This window comes from Myxocyprinus asiaticus, chromosome 18 (genome assembly GCF_019703515.2).
Source record: "Myxocyprinus asiaticus isolate MX2 ecotype Aquarium Trade chromosome 18, UBuf_Myxa_2, whole genome shotgun sequence".
NCBI lineage: Eukaryota > Metazoa > Chordata > Actinopteri > Cypriniformes > Catostomidae > Myxocyprinus > Myxocyprinus asiaticus.
In genome coordinates, this window is record NC_059361.1 from 29,889,492 (window position 1) to 29,913,154 (window position 23,663).

A 23,663-nucleotide genomic window follows, 5' to 3' on the forward strand; every position below is an offset into this window, starting at 1 on the left:
CCAATTAGTGAACACATTCCATTTCAGTGTATAAAGGCATCTCGTGGACAGTGCTCTAGCCTGTAAAATGGTGTATATAACTGACTGAGCCAATTCTGGCTCATCCGCTGTGCTCCATTCAAAGGCCACACGTGTAGGCTTTACAGCTCTGGCTGGGGATGCCAAATCGTGCCTTGTGTTTGAGTGAGAAGGTCTCTCTTCAGTTCTGATTGGGCCATTTCAGCACAGTTAACAGGACTGTTTTCATGTCCACTTGGACTTTGCTGATGACAGAATGAAGGAGGCGCACCGGGGGAAACGCATACTTGCATTTCGCTGGCCATATTTGGGCCAGCGCGTCCTGGTGACTTATATACGCAACTACTGTTGTGTTGTCAGAACAAATCAGAATGTGGTGATTCACGATGTTGGAATGAAAATCTCTCAAAGCTAGAAAAACAGCCAGTAGCTGTAGGTGGTTGACATGCCATGTCCGTTTCGCACCTGTCCAGGATGGATGTGCGATAAGATCTGTTTCTGAGTTAGCATTTTGAATGGGTGCATCACGCATGATTCAAGTGTCTCAGAACTAAAATGGGCCAAAGCCCGCCTTCCTTCTCCAGAACGAGGAAATAACAACTGTAAATTCCACTGTGTGTGTCGCAGTCTGTGACAGTATCTATCGCGTTTTTTTGTGAGGAGATTGTGAATCTCTACGCGCAACACCGGCACATCTTGTGGTCGGACCACAGATTGCAAAACGCCGGTGAAGCGAGATGGCCAGCATACATACTGAATCGTATGACCGTTTTCAATCGTTTTAAACACCCAGTCTGGTACGCCCGTGAGGACTTGCCACGCATTCGCACAGCGGGACAGCAGGCTTATTCATTCATCTGAAACAACCTCTATCACGTTCTTTGCGAGAAGATTGCATATTTCGGCTCGTAACACCGGCACGTCTTCGGACAGAACCGGGGAAGACAGAACACAGTTGAAACGGGGCGGCCGACGTGCAAATTGGATCATATAACCATGTTCGATCGTTTTTAGCACCCAGTCGGAAATGCCCATAAGGGCTTGCCACGCATCCGTGTAACAGGACAGAGGGCAATTTGGTTTGTTCATTGTATGATATAATGCGCCGCTCACCATTGGGAAGTTGTGGGCTTTGAAGTGGGAAAGCTCTTTATTGAAAAAGTGTGAGCGTCTCGTGCATGTGCAGCTAGCGCTGTACTCTTTTTTGCATTCTTTATTGCATGTGATTGAATGTGAGACACGGATACAACATATTGAACAACATTTTGAACAACAGAGGGAAACAGAATTGTGCATGAGGAGCACTTTTGCTGCGCTGGGAGTTTTTCCCCTCAGCGCGGAGCTTGCGCTGAGGCGGTTGCCTTTGTTTGGTCCACGACTTGCGTGGCTTTACTGTCAGCTTGGTAGTGACATTTGGCGGTGCTGATGCAGCAGGCGTGGGATTTTTAGCCAGGTGTTGGTCTGAGACAGAGCGGGAGCGAGCCGGTTGTGATGAAGTACTGCTCCGTTTTGCCATAAAATGTCTCATAGCCTGTGAGTGTTGCTGAGTCGTGATGAAGCACTCAGAAAATCTATCCACAGAGCTGCTGAAAAGGCTGGCTGGAGACACCGGAGCATCAAGTAGAGGGTTTTTTCATGTCACGCATTTCTGTGAGGGTCAGCCAGATGTGACGATCCAAAACCACCAGGTTGCTCATTGACTTGCCAATGGCCTGTGCAGTGACTTTCGTGGCTCGCAACGCTAAGTCCGTAGTGGTGCGTAGCTCTTTGAACACTTCTGGATCGTAGCCTTGCTCGTCCATTTGCTTGAGGAGCTTAGCTTGGAAAGCTTGGAGCACCGCCATCGCGTGGAGTGTTGAACCTGCTTGGCCTGCCGCTGAGTATGCTTTTCCAGCCAGTGCGGATGTCAGTCGACATGGCTGAATGGGGCGTGATTTCCACGCCCTGCTACTCGCCGGGCAGAGATGTGTCTCTACCTCCTCTTCCATAGGGGGTAGTTGGGCATAACCTTTGTCTTCCCCGTGGTCCACTTTAGTGAGGAGAGTGGAATCTCTGTGCAAGCGAGCTGAATAGGGCACACACCAGGATTTTTTCAGTTCGTTATGAACTTCTAGGAAGAACGGGGCAGTTCTGCAGAACATGGTGGCTTGACGGCATTCGGACTGCAAGAACCATTCATAAAGACCGAGCTCTTCAACCGCCCTTGAAAGGATGCGAAGCATCAACTTGTCAGTGGCTCGTGCACGCTCCTCGCCCTCGCTGGGGGAAGGGGCAGCAACATCCTCCATTGACCACTCGCCAGATGCAGCGAGAGACATAACATCATCCCCAGCGTCAGAACAGCCGAACATGACGAGGTTGAGTGCTCCTGCAGAGGGCCGAAGTTCGTCACGCACATACTGTATCGGCATAGACGCAGTATATGAAGATTGAGGGGCTCGTGGGGCATGTGCCAGCACGAGGTCCACCTCAAATTCATCCTGCTCGAACTCGCGGCCCCTCCATGCCTTCTCGGGTGGGAGGATCGCAGGAGGCTGAATCGTCCCTCAGAACGAGGGTAATTCGCGAGCGAAGTATCTTGAGACTCATGCCCTCACAGCAAGGGTAGTCTGTCTCTATGAGAGCTGTCTCTGCATGGGCGCGACCCAGACAGTGAATGCAGCTCTCACGCTGATCTGACGGCGGGATGATTGTTTGGGCTGTAGGCGAACTGTAGGGGATCCACCGTGTCTGGAACCATGGAATTTATGGATTGGAGAACCAGCTTTTCTAAACACTTCATGGTGACCGGTGTAAGTTCCACCAGCCTGAAGTCGTTCATTATAGATGTTTTGTATTACAGTAATGAGAATATACTTAATTCTATTATTTTGTATATTATAAATTATAAAAATATATATAATTTTGTAATATATGTTTTATATTTTAGATTATATATTTTAGAATATTTTCAAGAGATTCAACCTCAAGCCTATCCCAGAAACAGAAGAAATTAGAGAAGATACTATATAAACTGATGTTCTGTGCAAAACATTTTATTTAAATAGAACAGCTACAGTTGTTTGAGTGATCCAGCTGATTCCAGTCAAAAGTAAAAAATAATAATAAAAAAAATACAATATTTCATCCAGTTACGTAAAACCATGCGGATCACCTGCCTATTTCATGGTCTTTTATTTATGTCGTGGCTGAGGCAGAACAGCCAATCAATTCTGCTCAGTTTTCACAGTAAAACACCATCCTGCATCCCCGATTTCCACCATCTAGTGAGTGATGAAGGGCACCTTGTCTGCTGTTACAGATGAGAGTATCATATTTATCCCAAAACGCACAAGCAAACAGAAATGTTCATCTTTGTTGTGTTATCTTTAGCTGCTATGTTTATTTATACGACTAGCCTGCAGTACCTGTAGATGATTGGGTCTCTTGGTAGGGAGGTACACATTCAATCACTAATATACAAAGACATTTTGCAGTCATTGTTTGTTTAGCTGGTTAATCTTCAGCATATCTCTCCCCCAGTTCTTCTGCTGCCCCACTGACTTGAGGAAATGTCACACGCTATCATGAATAAGAGATGAGTGTCGGTCACAGAAGTGCCCCAGGTGGCATACAGTCCCTTTCCTCCTCTCGAGAGCCTCCTGCCACCTTCTCTGACTGCTAACGCTGTGTGCCTCTGTGCTTACAGGTGCATTCTTACGTTTTGTTTCGTGCACATAAATGCTATAGATCCCGATAACGTATTGTGCATAATCCTGTAATTACTGTGTAATTTCAGTGCATATCTTTGGCCTTCGCTGTCAGATAGTCCACATAGCTTCCATTCAAACTGATCAGTATTCCCTATTTTACAATAGCTCTATTCTTGCTTTGTTCATTAAATCTGCAGCATTGGCAAAGAAAATCTGAATGACCACAGTTAAACAAATGATTTATTTCTCTGAATGCTCATCTTGCACAGTCGGCAGGCTTGTTAATTCATATGAACTAACAGAGATGTGAAATGTTTTTGCGAAAACAAGTGTGACTGCTGCAGTTATTGAACTTTTTGAGAATACATGTTTCCCAGCATGCCTTTTAGGGAGTCACTGTGCTGCATTAATGCTGAAAGCGGTGCAGTGGTTGTACTTGTACGCATTGAGAAGAATTAGGTCTCAAGGATTAAAAATGCCATGAATGACCTGAAACTTTCATGTATGAAAGGAAATATTCATTAGAGTGTGAGCTGGAATGTTTTATATGTGTGTGTAATGAATGCCTTGTTTGAAAAGAGGTTTGTGACATACTTGATTTTACATCTTTTAGAATGTTCAGTACCATTCATTTGCTAGTCTGCTCTAAACAAAACATTTTATTTAATTTGAATGTGCACATGTAAAATGTGTGTATGTGTGTGTGTTTCAAATAAATCTGACAAATCTCCTGATGTCCTCAAAGGTAAAATGTATTAATTAATTGTTTTCTTTTTTTACTCTTAACATGCCAAAAATTATTTAAGGGGTAGGGTTAGTGTAGCAATTATAATTAGCGTTATATAAAATACAATATAAGTCTATGATATTTCCTTATTTAGATAAGTAAATGTGTGTGTACACTTACTGAGCTATCGTTTGGGGACAAATTTGTCCCCAGAAGTTTGTTAAATCTGACAAAAGCTCTCATATATGGGAGGACACATGGGAACATCTTCAATTGAAAAAACTATTCATACATAAAATAAATGTGTTTTTTTTTTTTTTTTTTTTTTTTTATTAATTTAATTTAAAAAAAAAGTGAGCTAAATGTGGCAAAACCTCCTTTTAGGGACATTCAGGGAAGTTCTCGATGGGAAAATTGCAAATTATTTTTTTAATTCTTGTAATGTGAAAGGAGTCAGGGTCAGGTTTTGGGTTAGCATTAGTCTGTAGGAATAATATTTTGCTTAATACAGTATAAAACAATAGAAGTCTATGATGTCTCCATTTAGATGAGTAAATGTGTGTGTATGTGTGTGTGTTACAAGATGACCACCAGAATGGATAAGTACAGCCATACCATGGCATTTTTACATAACAGGTTTGGGTGGTGTGTTGTTTGATGAACTGTTTGAGAATTTAAGTGCTGACAAATGCTGCAGAGAAACTCCAAAGAGCTGACTTGCAGACAAAGATTGACAGAGAGGCTAATTTCTTATGTTGTAACATCAATTCAATGACAGCACTGTCCTTCATCATTTCCATCACTCCCAGCAAACCAAAGTTCTGTTGTACCCTGGCAGGTGATTTGGTATCCAGAGCCATGCATCACCTCCAGCCTCTCAGCATTAAGAACCACAGCAACGGCACACCGCTCCCTCAGAAAAGCAGTCTGATCCATTGGGAGCCTGAGGCTCTATATACACTCTGTTACTTCATGCACTGCCCTCAAATGGAGTGGGAGAACCCCAACGTTGAGCCCTCGAAAGTCACCCTACAGACTGAGAGGTGAGAAGACTTTAGCTGTATCAACTGCATGCATACATTAAAGAAAATGATTTTAAATATAGCAGAAAACATTTTAGAACTTTAAGATTTAGATGTGTTAGTTCAAGCACAAACTTGAAAATACTGAACAAATTCTACATTTATATGCAATTCAAGCTTGTAGAAATTAAAAGAGATAGTTCACCCGAAAATGAAAATCATTTACTCACCCTCATGATGTCGGCAGAATGTTTGCTTAGGTCACCATTCACTTTCATTGTATGGAATAAGCTCTAACATATACTGTAAATATTTTTTGCTATTTTGGTAATGCTTTCAGCCGTCATTAAAGCTGTAGTACTGAAATCCATTCCGCAGAATTCCATAGTTTTTTCAACAAAATCAGTGTAGAAAATGTTTCAAAAAGTTTACAGATTCTGTCGGGGCCTGCATATGAATACATTTTACATATAAGATTGTTTGATATATGTGAAATGAGTTCTCAAGTATCGATCCCAAAGTATAAAAGCCTTTATTCACAGATTTGAGTGAATTTCAAAGGTAAAAATATAAGTAAATTCTACTTAACTTTATGATGCTGGTGGGCATGCACCAGGGCATGAATGGTTTATATGTTTTAAGCGGTATCAAATCCGATTTAAAGAAGTAAAATTGACTCTACAAACTGAAATGTTTCGTTGAATATACACACTTCCATATTGTGTCACAAAGTCTTGCAAAACATGTCTTGGAAATGACGTGGCAGGGTATTTTTGTAAGAGAGTCCCTCAAGGTACTTGCCTTAAGTGAAGCAGTCATTTATTCAAGCTGACACAGTAATGATGAAATGCACAGGACTGTAAATGTGAAATGCTGTGAAACAGGCTGCAAAGCAAAAGCAATGCGATTAAATAATACCACATTATGAATAAATGTATAGTATTCAAAATGCTCACTTCCTGTATCTGATGGAAACTGACCGGGCTGTAGATACAGTATTTTATGTTATCTTAAAATATCTTAAAGGAAATGTCTGTACTTTTTTCAGTGTAAACATATTTTCTCTAATCCCAGCTTTATATGCAGAGACGACTATAAGTGATTCGGCAAAATAGTGTACACACTGTGTCTCTGTGGCGCTATCAAAATGTTGCTTTGTTTGTTTGAGCATCCCGGTCAGCCTGTCATTGCAACGTTGGCACAACCAATGGTTGTTTGTGTAGTCGTTTGTACAACCAGTGGTAAACAGAGACAGTGTCAGGGAAACTTGCTAGAAACAGTCATTATTTTGTCAATTTTGTTTTTGTTTGTAATGGAACAGAAATGTCATGCTTTCATTTTAAAAATGCAATTTAAAAAACTATTTAAGTACATACTTATTGGTAGATTTAACAGAGTATTTGTGAACATTTGAACCTTGGCAGAATATACAGTATATATATTCTCAGACTACATATGAACATCACTGTAGATGTTGCTCAACTCTGCTAATATGAGATTCTGCTCACACTCTTAGAAGCCAAACCATTAGCACATTGTTCATTCCCCAAGGTCATGAAAAGGACTTTGGCCATTTAAACTGATTAAATCAGTTGCTTTGTGGTTAAATGTAACTCCTTTTATCTTTTATGATTTATGTACTACATAAAATTAATAATATATATTATAATTTATGTACTGCAGAAAAATGAATTTTATGTATTCTTAGATAAATATATACAGGTAAATCACATTTTGTCTCCCCCTGCAGGCCATTTCTAGTACTGCCTCCTCTGATGGAGTGGATCAGAGTGGCATTGGCACACGCAGAGCATCGACGCAGCTTTTCAGTGGATAGTGATGATGTTCGGCAGGCAGCCAGACTCCTGCTGCCAGGGGTGGACTGTGAACCCCGCCAGCTGAAGTAAGCATGGTGCCATTGAATAAACATCCCACTATCAGATATTACTACCCATTATGAGTGACATGAAAATGGCTTATAAACAATCTAGGTTTGGAAAACATTGTGTACCCCACATAAGGCATTCACTGCACCATAACTGCATTTTAATTGCTAATAAGCAAAGAGCAAAGTGTTAAAACTGTTTCAAAGGGACGGTTCACCCAAAAATGTAAATTCTGTTATCATTTACTCACCCTTATGTTGTTCCAAAACTTCTGTGAGACACAAAAGGAGATATTAGGCAGAATGAGAGCCTCAGTCACTTTTCACTTTCATAGAATGGAAAGATGAAAATGATTGGTGACTGGAGACTAACATACTGTCTAACATCTCCCAGTTGTGTTCCAGTCAAATGGGTTTGGAACAACATGAGGGTGAGTAAATTATGATATTTTGTGTAAAATATCAATTTAATGAAAGATTCGCCCATAGGGAGAATGTTTAATTTTGTTGGAATATGTGACTCAAGTTGTTTGTAGAGGATTAAGACATCAGAAATTTGTTATTGCGTTTGTGCCCCAGGACAGATGACTGTTTCTGCGTGTCACGTAAACTGGATGCTGCCTCAACTGAGGCTAAGTTCCTGCAGGATCTGGGCTTCCGCATGCTCAACTGCGGCCGCACTGACCTTGTCAACCAGGCCATCAACTTGCTGGGGCCAGGCGGAATCAACAGTATGAGTGAACAGGTTTGAATGAGACACATTGGCAGATTCAACATTATTATACATACATGGGGGCATTCTCATTCTAGAGAGAGCATTTTATTGGCCCCTAAGTGAGGAGTCGGCAATATTTTTGTCTGTTTTCCAGCAAGAGAAATACTCTACCATTTAAATGTGTATATCTCCTTAAAGTTAATTTTTTCAATACACAGTACATGGACTTAAAAGAATATTCCGGGTTCAATACAAGTTAAGCCCAATTGACAGCAAAAAATTATTTCGACTCGTACTACTTTTCTTTAAAAAGAGCAAAAATCAAAGTTACAGTGAGGCACTTATAATAGATGTGAATGCGGCCAATTTTTGGAGGGTTTAAAGGCAGAAATTTGAAGCTTATTATTTTATAAAAGCACTTACAATAATTCATCTATTTTATATACATGTATGTATGTATATATATATCTCATAGTATTGTACTTGCAGAAAATTATTGAGGCTTAATACCATTTTTATGCCATTATGTTCATAACAGTTGTCAGTTGAGGGCGCTATTTTGCTGCTGTTTTTTCTGACAACCGCTTCTGCTCAGTGTCAGTCTCAATAAAGCTAATTTGGTATATTTGGTATATATATACTGACAACTGTTATGAACATAATGGCATAAAAATGGTATTAAGCCTCAATAATTTTCTGCAAGTACAATACTATGAGAACACGCAAAATGATTGACAGGTAGAAAGCGTAAGAGAGCTTGGCCACGGAGACATTTTTGTTTGCTGTTTATTTCATTCATATATTTCAGGGATTATGTACAATTTTGCATACCTTTCCATGAAAAAAAATCACCTACAGCACCTTTAAGCTAACAGACATGGACTAAAAGCTGCAAAATCCCATTTCATGAGACAACATGGAATGGGATGGTGGGGCTTAGTGGTTCTGAACCAAGGGTTGCAGCTTCAATACCCAGGAGAAGCAGTTCCTGGGTTAAATTTTGCTACTTTAAGATTCTTTGGATAAAAGTATCTGATAAAAAAGGAATGACCCAAATAATACATAATACCTGCTTTTGTTCCATGTCAAATTTTCCCTTCGTATAGAACCTCAACATGACTCGCATTAGTTTGCTCAGTTCCTCTCAGCATTCGCAGTGTTTAACGGCTGACCTTGTTAATCAAAGCCAGCTCTTAGGAAATACAGCAGTGCTCTTTCCATTACTGATGGCTCTATATATTATTGAGCTCAGGGAGTGAAAACGTTTGCAATTCACTTTGTTTCTCAGCTGATCAGTCTTGTCATCTTATTTTCCAGTTCTTGATTTGAGTAGTGTGGCTTTCTAGGAGTTTGGTTTCTATCAACACAAGGCTTGAATTATAAGGTTCTGTCCAACATCTTATGTAAAATAATAAAGCAGTCTATTTTAATTAAATTCAGCATATTGTCACTTATAACAAAAGCTTCTGTTATTAGCCCATAATCAGAGGATGAAAAAAATACTGTCTTTATCCAGTCATACCTGACCGTCATATGCCGGGTCATGATTTGATTTGTCTTTTGTGTGTTTTCCAGGGCATGACCCCTCTGATGTATGCATGTGCCAGAGGTGACGAAGCCATGGTTCAGATGCTGCTGGATGCAGGAGCTGACATCAACAGTGAGGTTTGTCACTGCATCTTCCTTTGTGTTCTTTTCCTGTATAGACATTCTGTACATCCATCCTGCCCATAGTGCCTCATATGTAGTGTTTGTGTTTTGGTGTTGTGGTATGACAGGAGAAAACTCAAGACTGCTTTGCATGCTCCTGAGACATTTTTCTTGGGGGAGTTATGCATTTGTAGGAATTCACTGTCACAAGGTGTGAATCAGCAAGTTCTCCCAGACTCTGCGCCAGAATATAGCACAGACAGATTTCTGTCAAATAAACACACTTATTATTTGTCACTGTTTCCACCTTGATAGAATAGGTTTAGCAGATGTTACCGGAATAAGTCAGTGTAGCCAGGAAATAATACTGCTTGCAACTGTGTGTCATAAATAGTGTGGACAATGTAATATACATCTGTTATAAATCAGACCTCCTACTCAAAAAACTGTAGATCTTTAAAAAGTCTGAGACCAGGATTACTTTATCCTGACTATATCAAAAACGTTTTATTTGTTTTTACTGTCCTAGCATATAATCCAGAAGACTGGGTACCATATTAGTATGTAGTTAACCTTAAGGTCTGGTTTGTTGAGCATTAGATTTCATACTTTAGAAGCTTTACTTGCCAAGTACAAATGTGCTGAAATTATAAATTAGAAAAACAATTATAATAGGAGCAGAAATAAAAAAGAAGTATTTATACACTGGGGTCCAAAAGTCTAAGAATACTCATGAAAATGCTTCTATTTTGCATTATTCTTCTAATTAAATAATTTTACATTGTGAATCAAATTAACTGCATAGCAATTTAAGTGAATATATATATATATATATATATATATATATATATATATATATATATATATATATATATATATATATATATATATATATATACAGTATTTATTTATTGTTTTGGTTGCCTTAATAACTCCTAGGGTTTGAGCAAAATCTGGTGATCCATATTATCCAAGCATGATTTGAGAATGTTCCAATGAGCATCTTGTTTGTTTCTGTGGAAGCAAGAAAATCTGATCTTTTGTACAAAGAACATGCTTTGTCAAAAATTGGTTTACATTTGATTAGTGACCTAGAAACATTGCAGAATCTTAAATATTTATTTGTCTTCTTATGTCATAACTTTTCTTTGTTTTAAATTTGTCAAAATACCAAAATTTTAATTTTTTTAAATGTAAACAATCCAAGATTTTCAATATGGACTCTAATTTTGGACCCCTGTGTATATACTGTATATATATATATATATATATATACCCAAACATTTCTGAATAACCAAAGCTACAGTGCAGGCAGCCACTGATATAGAATACAGCTCCTCCAAAGATACACTTCTACAGTATTTCCATACTTTCAGCTGAGCGCAGCATGTGCTTTTCCCTGGACAGGGCTTTAAAGGTCTCCATCTCTCTCATTTTTGCCCTGCTCTGCCCCCTGTATCTCCCTTAGGTGCCAAACACAGTGCACAAGTATCCCTCAGTCTTCCCAGAGACACGGCAGGCCACGCCTCTCACCTTCGCTGTGCTTCACCAGCACATCCCTGTGGTGCAGGTAGTGACCTTTCTCTCCCACCCTGAGCTTTAGCACAGATTTAGATATTAACAACTGTGTGAAGTTGTTTTATGCTGATTCAGAATGTAATTCCTGTAGTGTATTCATCTGTTTTCTCCTGAAAACCACGTCTTCATGAATTGGGGTGCTTGGTGCTCACTCATTTACCATTTAGTCATAATATCATTCTGATTCGTTTTGTGTTTGCTTATTTAACATTTTTCATTCCTGCTGACTATAGGCTGAGCTGCTAATGCCAGGGCAGAAATTGCTTTTCATTACACTGTAAAAAGTAATCTAGCTTTTTAAATGTCTTTTCTATTTTTATAAAATCATTTTGAATGTTGAATAGTCAATACAACTAAATTGAGTAAACTATTTAAAAAAAATAAGAAAATATTGCCAATGTACATCTCTTAATATCTTGTGAGAAGATGTTTGAAACTCTTTACTAAAGACACAAGTTTTGACAGTCAAGTATTTGGGCTTATGCCTGGGCCCTATAAAGTTTCCACAATAAAGTTTGACCGACTTCTAACAGAAGTCAAATATCAGCACGTTCTATTTTTTTATAACCCTCACCTACTGTTTGAGCTGACAGGCATTAAAAATCATTATTAATTGCCATAGCTTGTTTCCCCTTTCGTGCTGCATGATCTCACGTGTTTCTGCCTGAAGGTGATAATAATCAGTTATGTATATTTGTGTATATTTGAAAGAGAAAAAAAGATAAATATCTGTTTAATAACATTTGTCACAGTTTGCAGAGAATCAGGACCCAAATGCAGAGTAAAAAACAAGGGAATTAATTCAAACCAAAAAATTCAAAAATGAACAAAAACCACCCCATAGGGGAAAACACAGTCAAGGCTGGAAACCCACTGAAGCTGGGCTGGGGGCAAATGAACTGTGTCCAGGACCGACCAAAACCGTCAGACAAGAAACTGGACTGATATGAAACATGAAACAAGACGAACTCACACTGGACAGCATACACGAGGAGACTAATATATGGAGAGAAATCAAACCGGTTAACAGACAGGGCAGGTGTGACTAGTAAACTAATAATGGGCAAACAAGGAGGCGGGGAATGACGTGAGACTGAGAGACATGTGGCAATACAGAAACAAAACAAAACCACGTGCTCTCACAAGAATCAGATGCCCGAATGACATGAGCGCATATTGCCAAGACAAAAGGCAACATGCGCTCATGCCAACCGACAGATAAGACTAGAGAATGCACGGCAACACCAACATAGCGATGCCGTGCACTCTCACACCAGACAAAGCCTGAGTGTACATCGCGATGCACGCAACAGGCGACAAAACGAGACAGCACACCTGTGCAAGAGTTTGGCAACAAATAAACCTGACATCTCAGACCGAAGTGACCGAACCTCAGCACAACATGAAGACAAATCGTGACCCGGGTGTGCAGCGCAATGTGAGCACAACGCAAAGTGCACCCGTGGTCGCGAGAGACAGACATAAATGGTTGACGCAAGTGCATACCACCAAGATGATACAAGCGCAATGCACTCATGCCAATAAAAGACTGTGATGAGGAGGAGGGCGGGGCTGGGCAGTGAAGACACACGGCTGGCCCTGAATCGGGCTAATCAGGCACCAGAGAGAGAGAGAGAGACGCACACGGCCGCGTTGTGTGTCCTTATGTTTTATGTTGGTTTAAGTTTATGTTTACCATTAAACTTTATGTTGACTGTTCAGCCTGTTCCTGCCTCCTCCTTGCCCATCCTTATACCGTTTCAAAGACAGAACATGGAGCATGAGTGTCCAGATCCCGACACCAAAACCGAATCAGACAGGGAAGTCAGGATCCAGACACCATGCTCCGGACATGAAACAAGACCGACCGAAGAGCGCACGGCAGAGAAACCACAACCTAAGCCATGCTTTCACACAAAGACAGAAAACGAAACACAAGACAGACATAGAACAATGATGTCACGATCCTGTCACACAAAAACCCAGACTGACAGAGTGACAGGACCGTGACAACATTTGCTTTAAGGTGAAGTGTTTTTTCTGCACCACTAGCATCACCAAACAGAATTACAAAAATAATGCCTGTTTTCAATCAGGTTTTCCGTACACTAACCCCATCTTCCACTAGTGGGTCAAGCAGATAGTCCCACCTCAATCTCACACAATTGGTTGAGCCTATATTATTGGGTCAGGCTGGTCAGAATGCTCACACAAACAGAGCAATGTTTTATTAGCGCCAAAATTTGACATTCTGGGGGAAATCAACCTACAAATTGCGTATTTATAGTTGTCTTTGCATATTAAGCTGGAATAGGAGAAATTATTTTAACATCGAAAAAATTACGCACTTCACCTTTGACCAAATGTACCAAGTTATAGGAATTGTACAAGGATTTATTTTAAATTGACCAAATTAACATATTAAAGCTGAAGTATGTAACTTCTGCACCACTAGCCCCACCGAAGGGAATGGCAAAAATAAACAATGTTTTCAAAACAACTTTCTAAATACGCCCCTTGCCTGTAGTTGATCAAACAAAGAGATAGTCCTGCCCCCAACTCACGACATTGGTTGAGTAATGTTGTTGGGGTGGGTCTAAGCGGATCGCTCAAAACAAACACAGGAATGTTCATAGCATGACAGAGACACAGTGTTTACCATTTTCAAGAAAATTAACCTATGAATTATTATAGTTTTCTATGCATATTAAGCTGGGATAGGAGATATTTTGAAAAAGTTACATACTTCAGCTTTTTAGTAGCTTATCTCAATCTCTCTTTCTATCTCTGTCTCATCTTCCTTTTCTCTCAGCTCTTGCTGGATGCTGGAGCTAATGTGGAGGGCTCTCTACAGGATGGAATGGAGAACTACACTGAAACGCCTTTGCAGTTAGCTTCCGCTGCAGGTAAGAAAGCTCACACTGCAGACTTGAAATGGATGTCACTTCCTTCTCCAGTTACTGAATTATCAGCCAGTAAAAGCCACAAGAGATAACTCAGCATTTTGTTTGCTGTAGGGAACTTTGAGCTGGTCAGTCTGCTTTTGGAGAGAGGAGCAGACCCCATGGTTGGGACCATGTACCGCAACGGCATCTCCACTGCACCACACGGGGACATGAATTCCTACAGTCTGGCTGCAGCACACGGACACAGGTAATGCATTAGTAATTAGTCGAACGCACACACTCACAGAGTCTCTTAATTTATTAATAAAACCTGCAAAATTGTTTTATCTTCTCTTGTGCTGCAGGAACGTGTTCTGCAAGCTGCTGTCGCAGTCAGAAAAGGGAAAGGCAGATGTGCTGTCTCTACAGGAGATCTTGGCGGAGGGATCAGACATGGAAGAGAGGAGTTCCCTAAAGATGGAAGCAACCCGCACAGGGAAGGCCAAACTCAAAGCTCTGAGAGAGGCGATGTATCATAGTTCTGAACATGGCTATGTTGACATCACGTTGGATATCAGAAGCTTAGGTCAGTGATGAAACAGTATCTAATGTTATAAAATAATGCTACCAGAATGGATTTAACATAGCTTAAGTCGTAAATAATACAGTAGTTATCCTAAGGCAAGCATCACTATTATTATTGATTATACAGTACATAAGTAATGCTATTTCACCCCAAAATGAAAATTCTGTTATCATTTACCTATCCTAGTACACAGAAATAGATGTTGTGCAAAATGTACTATTGTAAAGAGGTCAAAGGTGGCTCCACATTGCTGGCCACATACTGAAAAACGTATGTATTTTTATGGGTATCAGGGGTTCCCTGGACGCTGCACACCTGGCTGGAGTCCCTGCGAACTTGTTTCCTGCAGCACCGGCGGCCTCTGATCCAGGGTCTGCTGAAGGAGTTCAGCTCAATTGAAGAGGAGGAGTACACAGAGGAGCTCATAACACACGGCCTCCCACTCATGTTCCAGATTCTGCGTGCCAGCAAGGTGAACACACATGCAAAACTGGCTACAACACATTTTACATTGCATTTATTCATTTGGAAGACATTTTCATCCAAACCGACTTGCAGGTAGATTCTAGGTATACATTTTATCAGAATTCCTTGGGAATTGAACCCATGGCTTGGCATTGTTAATGTCATGCTGTACCAGTACAAGAACATGCTGCTTAGGAGTCTTCTTCCAAGTTATTGTCCATTTATTTCTTTATTTGGCAAGTAGTCTTGTAATAAGCTGGATAATGAGCAGTCAGACTTCATTATTTACAAAATAAACACCAACAGAACTCTGACGCAAACCGGAGGTTGAATTCAGCGATTGCTTTCTTCTCACATAATTACATAATTTCAACACAAATCAATAGTTTATGTCCGTTTATTTATTTATTTGGTTAGTAGCCATGTAATAAGCAGGTAAGTGTACAGTCAGCCAGTTGTTATTGTAAAATAAACCCCTTCAGGGTGATACAAGATCCCTCTGTTTCGTGTCGGGGTCCTGATCACCCTGTCGTGGTTTATTTTGCAATAACAATGGGCTGACTGTACATAATTCCTTACTATTAGTTGTTTTTCTATGTAAACATGCACTAGACAGACGTCTTTGACCATTTTCAGCGTCTCATGCCATGAGCACCGCATTTTTAAGATACTATATTAATGTAAAAGAAGTTTACGTTGGAGCTGTGGCCTTGTGGTCATTTATACATATTGAGCTGTGGTGCTCATGTTTCTATCCCATTCCCTTTTCTGTCCTCTTGATTTGCTGTCTTTCTCTACTACTATGTCTATTAATAATCAAATGTATAAAGCAGCCTCCAAAAATATATGAAAAAGTGTCTGCATTCTATTCCATTCTATTATAAATAGCTGTTTTTGAACGCAATAATGCCTTCTGTGTGAAAGGCCCCTCACTTCTCCTGGGATCTTTATAGTCGAGGACTTTGGGGTACACACTGCTTTATTTGAACAGTAAGTGAAGGCAGAGCCTCATGTATTTTGGATTGGGCAGCATGTGGTTGCCTTCCAGCAGTATTATGTAACAGCGAGGTTTGCTAAGGTAGTGGAAAGTATCCTTAGTACACATACAGTTGAAATCAGAAGTTTACATACACTTAGGTTGAAGTCATTAAAACTCATTTTTTAACCACTCAGCAGATTTCATATTAGCCAACTCTAGTTTTTGCAAGTCGTTTAGGACATCTACTTTGTGCATGACACAAGTAAATTTTCCAACAACTGTTTACAGACAGACTTTTAATTGACTATATCACAATTCCAGTGGGTCAGAATGTACATACACTAAGTCAACTGTGCCTTTAAGCAGCTTGGAAAATTCCATAAAATGATGTCAAGCCTTTTGGCAATTAGCCAATTAGCTTTTGATAGGCTAATTGGCTAATTGGAGTCAATTGGAGGTGTACCTGTGGATGTATTTTAAAGCCTACCTTCAAACTCAGTCCCTCTTTGCATGATATCATGGGAAAATCAAAAGAAATCAGCCAAGACCTCAGAAAAAAAATTTGTGGACCTCCACAAGTCTGGTTCATCCTTGGGAGCAATTTCCAAATGCCTGTACAAACAATAGTATGCAAGTATATACACCATGGGCCAATACAGCCGTCATAACACTCAGGAAGGAGATGCATTCTGTCTCCTAGAGATGAATGTAGTTTGGTGCAAAAAGTGCAAATCAATCCCAGAACAACAGCAAGGACCTTGTAAAAATGCTGGAGGAAACAGGAAGACAAGGATCTATATCCACAGTACAACGAGTCCTATAGCGACATAACCTGAAAGGCTGCTCAGCAAGGAAGAAGCCACTGCTCCAAAACTGCCATAAAAAAGCCATACTACAGTTTGCAAGTGCACATGGGGACAAAAATCTTACTTTTTGGAGAAATGTCCTTTGAAACAAAATTTAACCATTGTTATGTTTGGAGGTAAAAGGGTGAGGCTTGTGAGCCGAAGAACACCATCCCAACCGTGAAGCATGGGGGTGGCAGCATCATGTGGTGGGGGTGCTTTCCTGCAGGAGGGACTGGTGCACTTCACAAAATAGATGGCATCATGAGGAAGGAAATCTATGTGGATATATTGAAGACATCAGTCAGGAAGTTAAAGCTCAGTCGCAAATGAGTCTTCCAAATGGACAATGACCCCAAGCATACCTCCAAAGTTGTGGCAAAATGGCTTAAGGACAACAAAGTCAAGGTATTGGAGTGGCCATCACAAAGCCCTGACCTCAGTCCGATAGAACATTTGTGGGCAGAACTGAAAAAGCATGTGCGAGCAAGGAGGCCTACAAACCTGACTCAGTTACACCAGTTCTGTCTGGAGGAATGGGCCAATATTCCAGCAACTTATTGTGAGAAGCTTGTGGAAGGCTAACCAAAACGTTTCACCCAAGTTAAACAATTTAAAGGCAATGCTACCAAATACTAACAAAGTGTATATAAACTTCTGACCCACTGGGAATGTGATGAAAGAAATAAAATCTGAAATAAATCATCCTCTCTACTATTATTCTGACATTTCACATTCTTAAAATAAAGTAGTGATCCTAACTGACCTAACAGGGAATGTTTTCTATGATTAAATGTCAGGAATTGTGAAAAACTGAGTTTAAATGTATTTGGCTAAGGTGTATATATACTGCTGACTTCAACTGTACCCTCAAACACTGACCATTGGACCTGGCTCACATGTCCCAATCTACTTCCTCGACGGCAGATTAGACAGTGCAGGAAGGAAAGATAAATGCAGACTTCCTTCCACTGGGGCACAGGAGTCTTGGTGTGTGTATGTTTGTGTGAGCATGTTTGTCAAGGAACCTCATTCTGAGCCCTGCAGGAATGACTGACAGTTTCCGCACCATGCTCAACCTTCACAAACAACGTGTGTCTGCTTGTTAGAACAAAGAAAGGCTGAGGGAGCGAGAGAGGGAGGAACTCGCAGCGTAGCGCTGACAGCAGGTGATTTGTAGAGGCAGAGGCTGGCAGGATGAGAGAAATGTCAATTTGATGAGGAGCTTCTAACAATTCCTCAGAGAAGCTGATGTTTCAAACTGCTGAGAGAGTGATCCGACAGGGATTTAAGCATCTTCCTGCACTTAGCGTACTCCGATTACCTCGGTAAAAAAAAAGTACTATTACGAAAAACACCCTGTTAAAACTTCCCAAGAACAGATAGCGAATACTGTGATTTTACTATGCAGACTATGCAAAATACAACAAGTGCAAAAACTGACTCAGCTTACTTTAAGTGGTGTGGATTGAAGTTCAGTTGGTGCAACAACCCCCTCCATAATAAATGACAATAAATGATCAATTAATATGACATTTAAAGTGAAAGACGCATACAAATAGCACAATTAAATTTTACATTAAATAAAAAAAAAAAAATAATGAACTTTGGAGGAATTGAGAGTAAGTAGTCCTGTGTTCGAATCCCAGGCAGACATGCACTTTGTAATAAACTAAGTGGCAGGCATGCATTTGCTTGCATTTATTTTGTGATTCTGTGTTGTACTTTGCTGTTAACATTAATATGCATCTCTCTGTCAATTTTGGCCTCTAGGAGGTCATTCAACTCTCTGCATACGACCCTCACACATTTTTAGTACTTATAGGTGTAGGCATTATAACACCCTCAAGGCAGGCAGAAACATGTTGTAAATGGTGCTTGATGAGAGGGGTCTTACATGTTACTGTTTCCCATGGATTGCAGAATGAAGTGATAAGTCAGCAGTTGGCAGTAATATTTACTCAGTGCTATGGTCCATACCCCATCCCCAAACTCACAGAGATCAAGAGGAAACAGACATCAAGACTGGGTATGTAACATCAGACACTGCTTCTGCTGGAAAGTCAGCACAAAAAATGTGTGAGCTTTACATTTAAACACAGCTCTCTCTTTTTTTAAAGAGATGTCAAGTGAAAAATGTAATCTGTGAGTGGTTCTGCCTATTCTTCCTATTCTGTGCTGAACAAAAAATGTACTTGTAACTTTGGTCAACCTCTGTGAATGTTTGTGTGTCAGATTCTCATTTTCTAAACAATAAGGAGATGTCAGATGTGACCTTCCTTGTGGAGGGAAAGCCATTCTACGCTCACAAAGTTTTGCTCTTCACCGCTTCCAACAGGTCAGTCAATGTACTGCATCCAACTAAAAGGACACACTGGATAATGCGAAGAGACTGTTTTACTTGTACCTGTTTTAATTGTGTTTAACTTGTATGTTTTTGTTGTTATAATTACAATTTCTTATAAACAGCACAGATATGATGGTTAAGAGCATGGTTTTCTTTCCTTCTTAATTACTCTTTGGGTTGAATTTACTTTTGTTTCCTGTTTTTCTTCAAAGGTTTAAATCACTTCTTGCAAACAGACCAGCTGCGGAGAACACCTGTATCGAAATCAGCCACGTCAAATACAGTGTATTTCAGGTACAGCCTGGCTGCTCTGCTAATGCTCTGAAAGAAGAAGAAACAAATGTGGCTTGCTATTTTTAATGCAACTTTTAATGAGAGTGAAAGGAGAGCTCATCATTCTATATTATATATTCCTTTACAGCTGGTGATGCAGTATCTGTACTGTGGTGGAACAGATGCACTTCACATTAGAAACACAGAGGTTATGGATGTAAGTATTATTAAATCCATTTCAGTCTTTTAACTGTGTAATACAACTTGGCACATACAGTATATCTCTTGTAGAGGATTATTGAAGCATTACGCCATGAGAGGCAGTGAATTACCACAGTTAAGAGTTGTTGTTAGTAATGATATAGCTGTAACCACAGTTTAATGACTTCAGTGCACAGACTCTTGTGGCTTATTGGGTCATTCCGCAAAATCTCTGCCTTTTCCATTCCAAAAAAAAAAAAAAAAAAAAAGGATTTTTAAAGTAGTTTTCTGTAAGATTTTAAACATTCTATCAGACAAAGAAGGTTTTTTAGAGGGATAGTTCACACAAAAATGAAAATTCTCTCATCATTTACTCACCCTCATGCCATCCCAGACATGTATGACTTTCTTCTGCTGAACACAAACAAAGATTTTTAGAAGAATATCTCTGCTCTGTTGTTCCTTTCAATGCAAGTGAATGGTGGCCAGAACTTTAAAGATCCAAAAAGCATAGAAAGGAGCATAAAAGTAATCCATAAGACTCCAGTGGTTAAATCCATATCTTCAAATGCAATATGATAAGTTTGGGTTAGAAACAGATTGATATTCAAGTCCTTTTTTATCTGAAAGTCATCACAATATTGATCTGTTTCTCACCCACACTTATCATATCACTTTTGAAGATATGGCTTTAACCACTGGAGTCTTATGGATTACTTTTATGCTCCATTTATCTGCTTTTTTGAGCTTCAGATTTCTGGTCACATTCACTTGCATTGTATTCACCAACAGAGCTGAGATATTCTTCTAAAAATCTCTGTTTGTGTTCAGCAGAAGAAAGTCATACATGTCTGGGATGGCATGAGGGTGAGTAAATGATGAGAGAATTTTCATTTTTGGGGGTGAACTATCCCTTTAAGGCCAAGTCCTCATTTGAAAACGCATACATTTTGCTAGTGTTATCCACACTAGAATGGCGTTTACCTTTTTCAAATATCTACTTTTTAATTATAAATTGTTTTCTATACAAAATTATGGTAACAGGGATGACAATATAAAATCATCCCCTACTGACAAACCTAATAAAAGTATAAGATAATAAAAAAGAGGAGACACTTGCTTGTACTTGTGGAGTTTACATGCTGAGAGGATAATGATTTCATTGTGACAGAGATTGTATTATTATTATTTATGGAATTGTACATTATTTTAAAAAGGGGTTCATATGGTAACAGGGTTGACATTTAACTTGGGGAAACAATTTTAAATATTTAAAAAATATTATGTCAACTAAAACATATCAAAAAGTATATAGAGAGAATAAATACTAAATACTAGCTTTTACTTCCATGTAATTTTTTTTTCAATCAAAATACGCATATTTGCAATTTTGCTGTTGACCCCATTGCATTTCTGAAACAGCGGCAACAGTAATATGATAAAAGTGTGTGCATACTGTATGTCTGTTATTTTACAATGTCTTTGAACAAGGCTCGTCTGATCAGATTTTAGAGCTTGAACTATATGTTTACTGAAAGGATTATATTGAGGTTTATTTCCTTTGGTGTTAAGGTACTTTTCTCTGGTTCTGTCTTCTCTTTGCCAGCTCCTTTCTGCATCAAAGTTCTTCCAGCTAGAAGCCTTACAGAGACACTGTGAGATCATCTGTGCTAAGAACATCAACACAGAAACCTGTGTGGAGATCTACAACCATGCTAAAGTAAGAGCAGTTAATATATGTTAGCTATCATGTCATCATATTTACTTTTCCATGATATATGTGTATGGAACGCTCTTTCCTCACTTCACTCTTAGTTCCTGGAGGCACCTGAGCTGTCTGCCTACATCGAGGGCTACTTTCTGAAAAACATGGCGGTTCTTATAGAGCTGGAGCCATTTAAACAATTTCTCTATAACACGCCAGTGGAGAACTGCTGCCCTGATGTTTTGCATGACTTGGAGAAGACACTGGCCACACGCATTCGCTCCATTCATCTGTCCTCCTCTAAAGGATCCATTGTCTAAAACTGTCTCTGGACCACATCAAAGCATGCAGAGATCCCAAGTGTGCGCTCCCTCCAGGACTCTAGTGCAGTCTAAATGTGTTCATTTTGTGGCAGTAGCAGTGCACTTACACTTTAGTTCCTCAGCTGTGTACACTTCACCTAGAACTATTGTTATAGCTTCTCAAGTGCTGGCCAGTTCACCTGACCTGTCTTTTAGGGTACAGCCATAAAGGAAACAATGCCATTTTATATTTAATCTCAAAACTGAATAATACCTGTGACTGAACATGGTTATGTTAGATGCAGTACCTGTACTAATTTCTTTGGAATATTGTGATTCCAGTAACTAATTTTAAAGCAGTATGGAGAAATACAGCAGCAGTGTGGTGACCTATAAAGTGCCACAGTTACTTCTTATGGAATTCTGGTGAGGAAAGGCTCTAAAGCAGTGGTTCTCAACTGGTGGGACACGACCCAAACTTGGGTCACAGATCTGTTCTGATAGGGTCACGGACAGAAGGGAAAAAAACAATGCTTAATGCCAATAATACAATTCAACGAGTCACATAATCATGCATATTTAGGATAGAAAAATAAATAGGCTTATAAACTTTTAAAAGGGTGGAGAAAACTATTCCAATATCATTAAATATGGGTTCACTTGCAAAAAGGATAGACATGATTTATGCGGACCACAAGATATTTAGTGTGCTTTTATTGGCTGTGGAGATGAGTGTTATATTGAATATTTATTTATTTAATATTACAGTATATTACTATTATTAATATTAATACATTTCAATGTTTGATTTTTCAGAAATTATTTTCGTAATGTTTTGGGTCTCTACGTAATGTCCAATTTTAAATCTGGGTCCTGAAGCAAAACCAGTTTTGAACCATTGCTCTACAGCAAGAAGGGCACACTTTTGGTAGAGTACGTTATGACCTAGGGGTACGAGAAGTTAGAAAATCTATTTATAAAAAAACAACTCTCATTTATTGTCAGCACTGATAATAGATGTTCCCATATTTGCTTTCTATATTTGTATTTCCACTGGAGCATTCGCACAGAAATTATGCCTCACAGTTGTACAGATATTGCTCCTATTATCAGCAACTATATGTTTAGAAGTGGAGGCAGAGAATGTGACTGCCAATGTAAATAAAAAATTGAAATCTGTCACATGGAGTCACTGATCTCCAACTGTAAGTAGATGTACATAAAACTGACATCATCATAAGGCTTCCATTGAGAACTCACAATAATGTACAAAAGAAGTGTTCTTGAAGTCTTGTTAATTGTTGTAAATGTAGATGAGCATGCAACTATTTTCATGCTTGGGTTTTGTCATGTCTTGCAGTGACTTTACACTTTTGTGTGTGTGTGTTGGGGGGTCTGTTTTGTCAGAGAAAGTGAATTATTATCAGCATGGAGTGGCAAAAATGTAGCTGTGAATCCCCAGCACAAATGACTGATTCAGAATGTGCCTGCAATATGTTCTGATGTGCTGTGTCTCTAATGACCTTTGTGTAAAGTCACCTGTGACTAAATCAATGTTCTTTATAAAGATTACTACAAAATACTCATGCTTCTTGTCTTTTTTTTTTTTTTTTTTTGACAGGCTTGTGGTCCATTATGTTTGTTTGTTTGTGTTGAAGGAGCAACTAAAGAATTGAAATGCGGTTTGCTGAATTTTAATGCTGTTGGTTGATTCTGCAGGCTTTCTCTTGTTTTACAGAAATCGTTTTTGTGTGTTTAAGTGTGAAGTGCAACTCAGCCCTCAAGTTA

At 39.4% G+C, this 23,663-nt stretch overlaps 1 protein-coding gene across 1 annotated transcript in view; it reads left to right on the top strand.

Annotated features, from left to right (window-relative positions):
• Positions 1–23,457, top strand: part of LOC127455888 (ankyrin repeat and BTB/POZ domain-containing protein 3-B) — a 76,974-nt gene extending 53,517 nt beyond the window's left edge. The window contains exons 3-17 of the mRNA XM_051724053.1: positions 5,276–5,480; positions 7,210–7,362; positions 7,924–8,089; positions 9,635–9,724; positions 11,178–11,279; positions 14,100–14,193; positions 14,305–14,440; positions 14,538–14,758; positions 15,052–15,230; positions 18,971–19,076; positions 19,283–19,385; positions 19,607–19,688; positions 19,816–19,884; positions 21,475–21,588; positions 21,684–23,457. Of these exons, the coding sequence (XP_051580013.1) occupies positions 5,276–5,480; positions 7,210–7,362; positions 7,924–8,089; positions 9,635–9,724; positions 11,178–11,279; positions 14,100–14,193; positions 14,305–14,440; positions 14,538–14,758; positions 15,052–15,230; positions 18,971–19,076; positions 19,283–19,385; positions 19,607–19,688; positions 19,816–19,884; positions 21,475–21,588; positions 21,684–21,893 (2,030 nt within the window). The 3' untranslated portion in view covers positions 21,894–23,457. The remainder of the gene's footprint in view (positions 1–5,275; positions 5,481–7,209; positions 7,363–7,923; positions 8,090–9,634; positions 9,725–11,177; positions 11,280–14,099; positions 14,194–14,304; positions 14,441–14,537; positions 14,759–15,051; positions 15,231–18,970; positions 19,077–19,282; positions 19,386–19,606; positions 19,689–19,815; positions 19,885–21,474; positions 21,589–21,683) is intronic.
• The last annotated feature ends 206 nt before the right edge of the window (positions 23,458–23,663 follow it).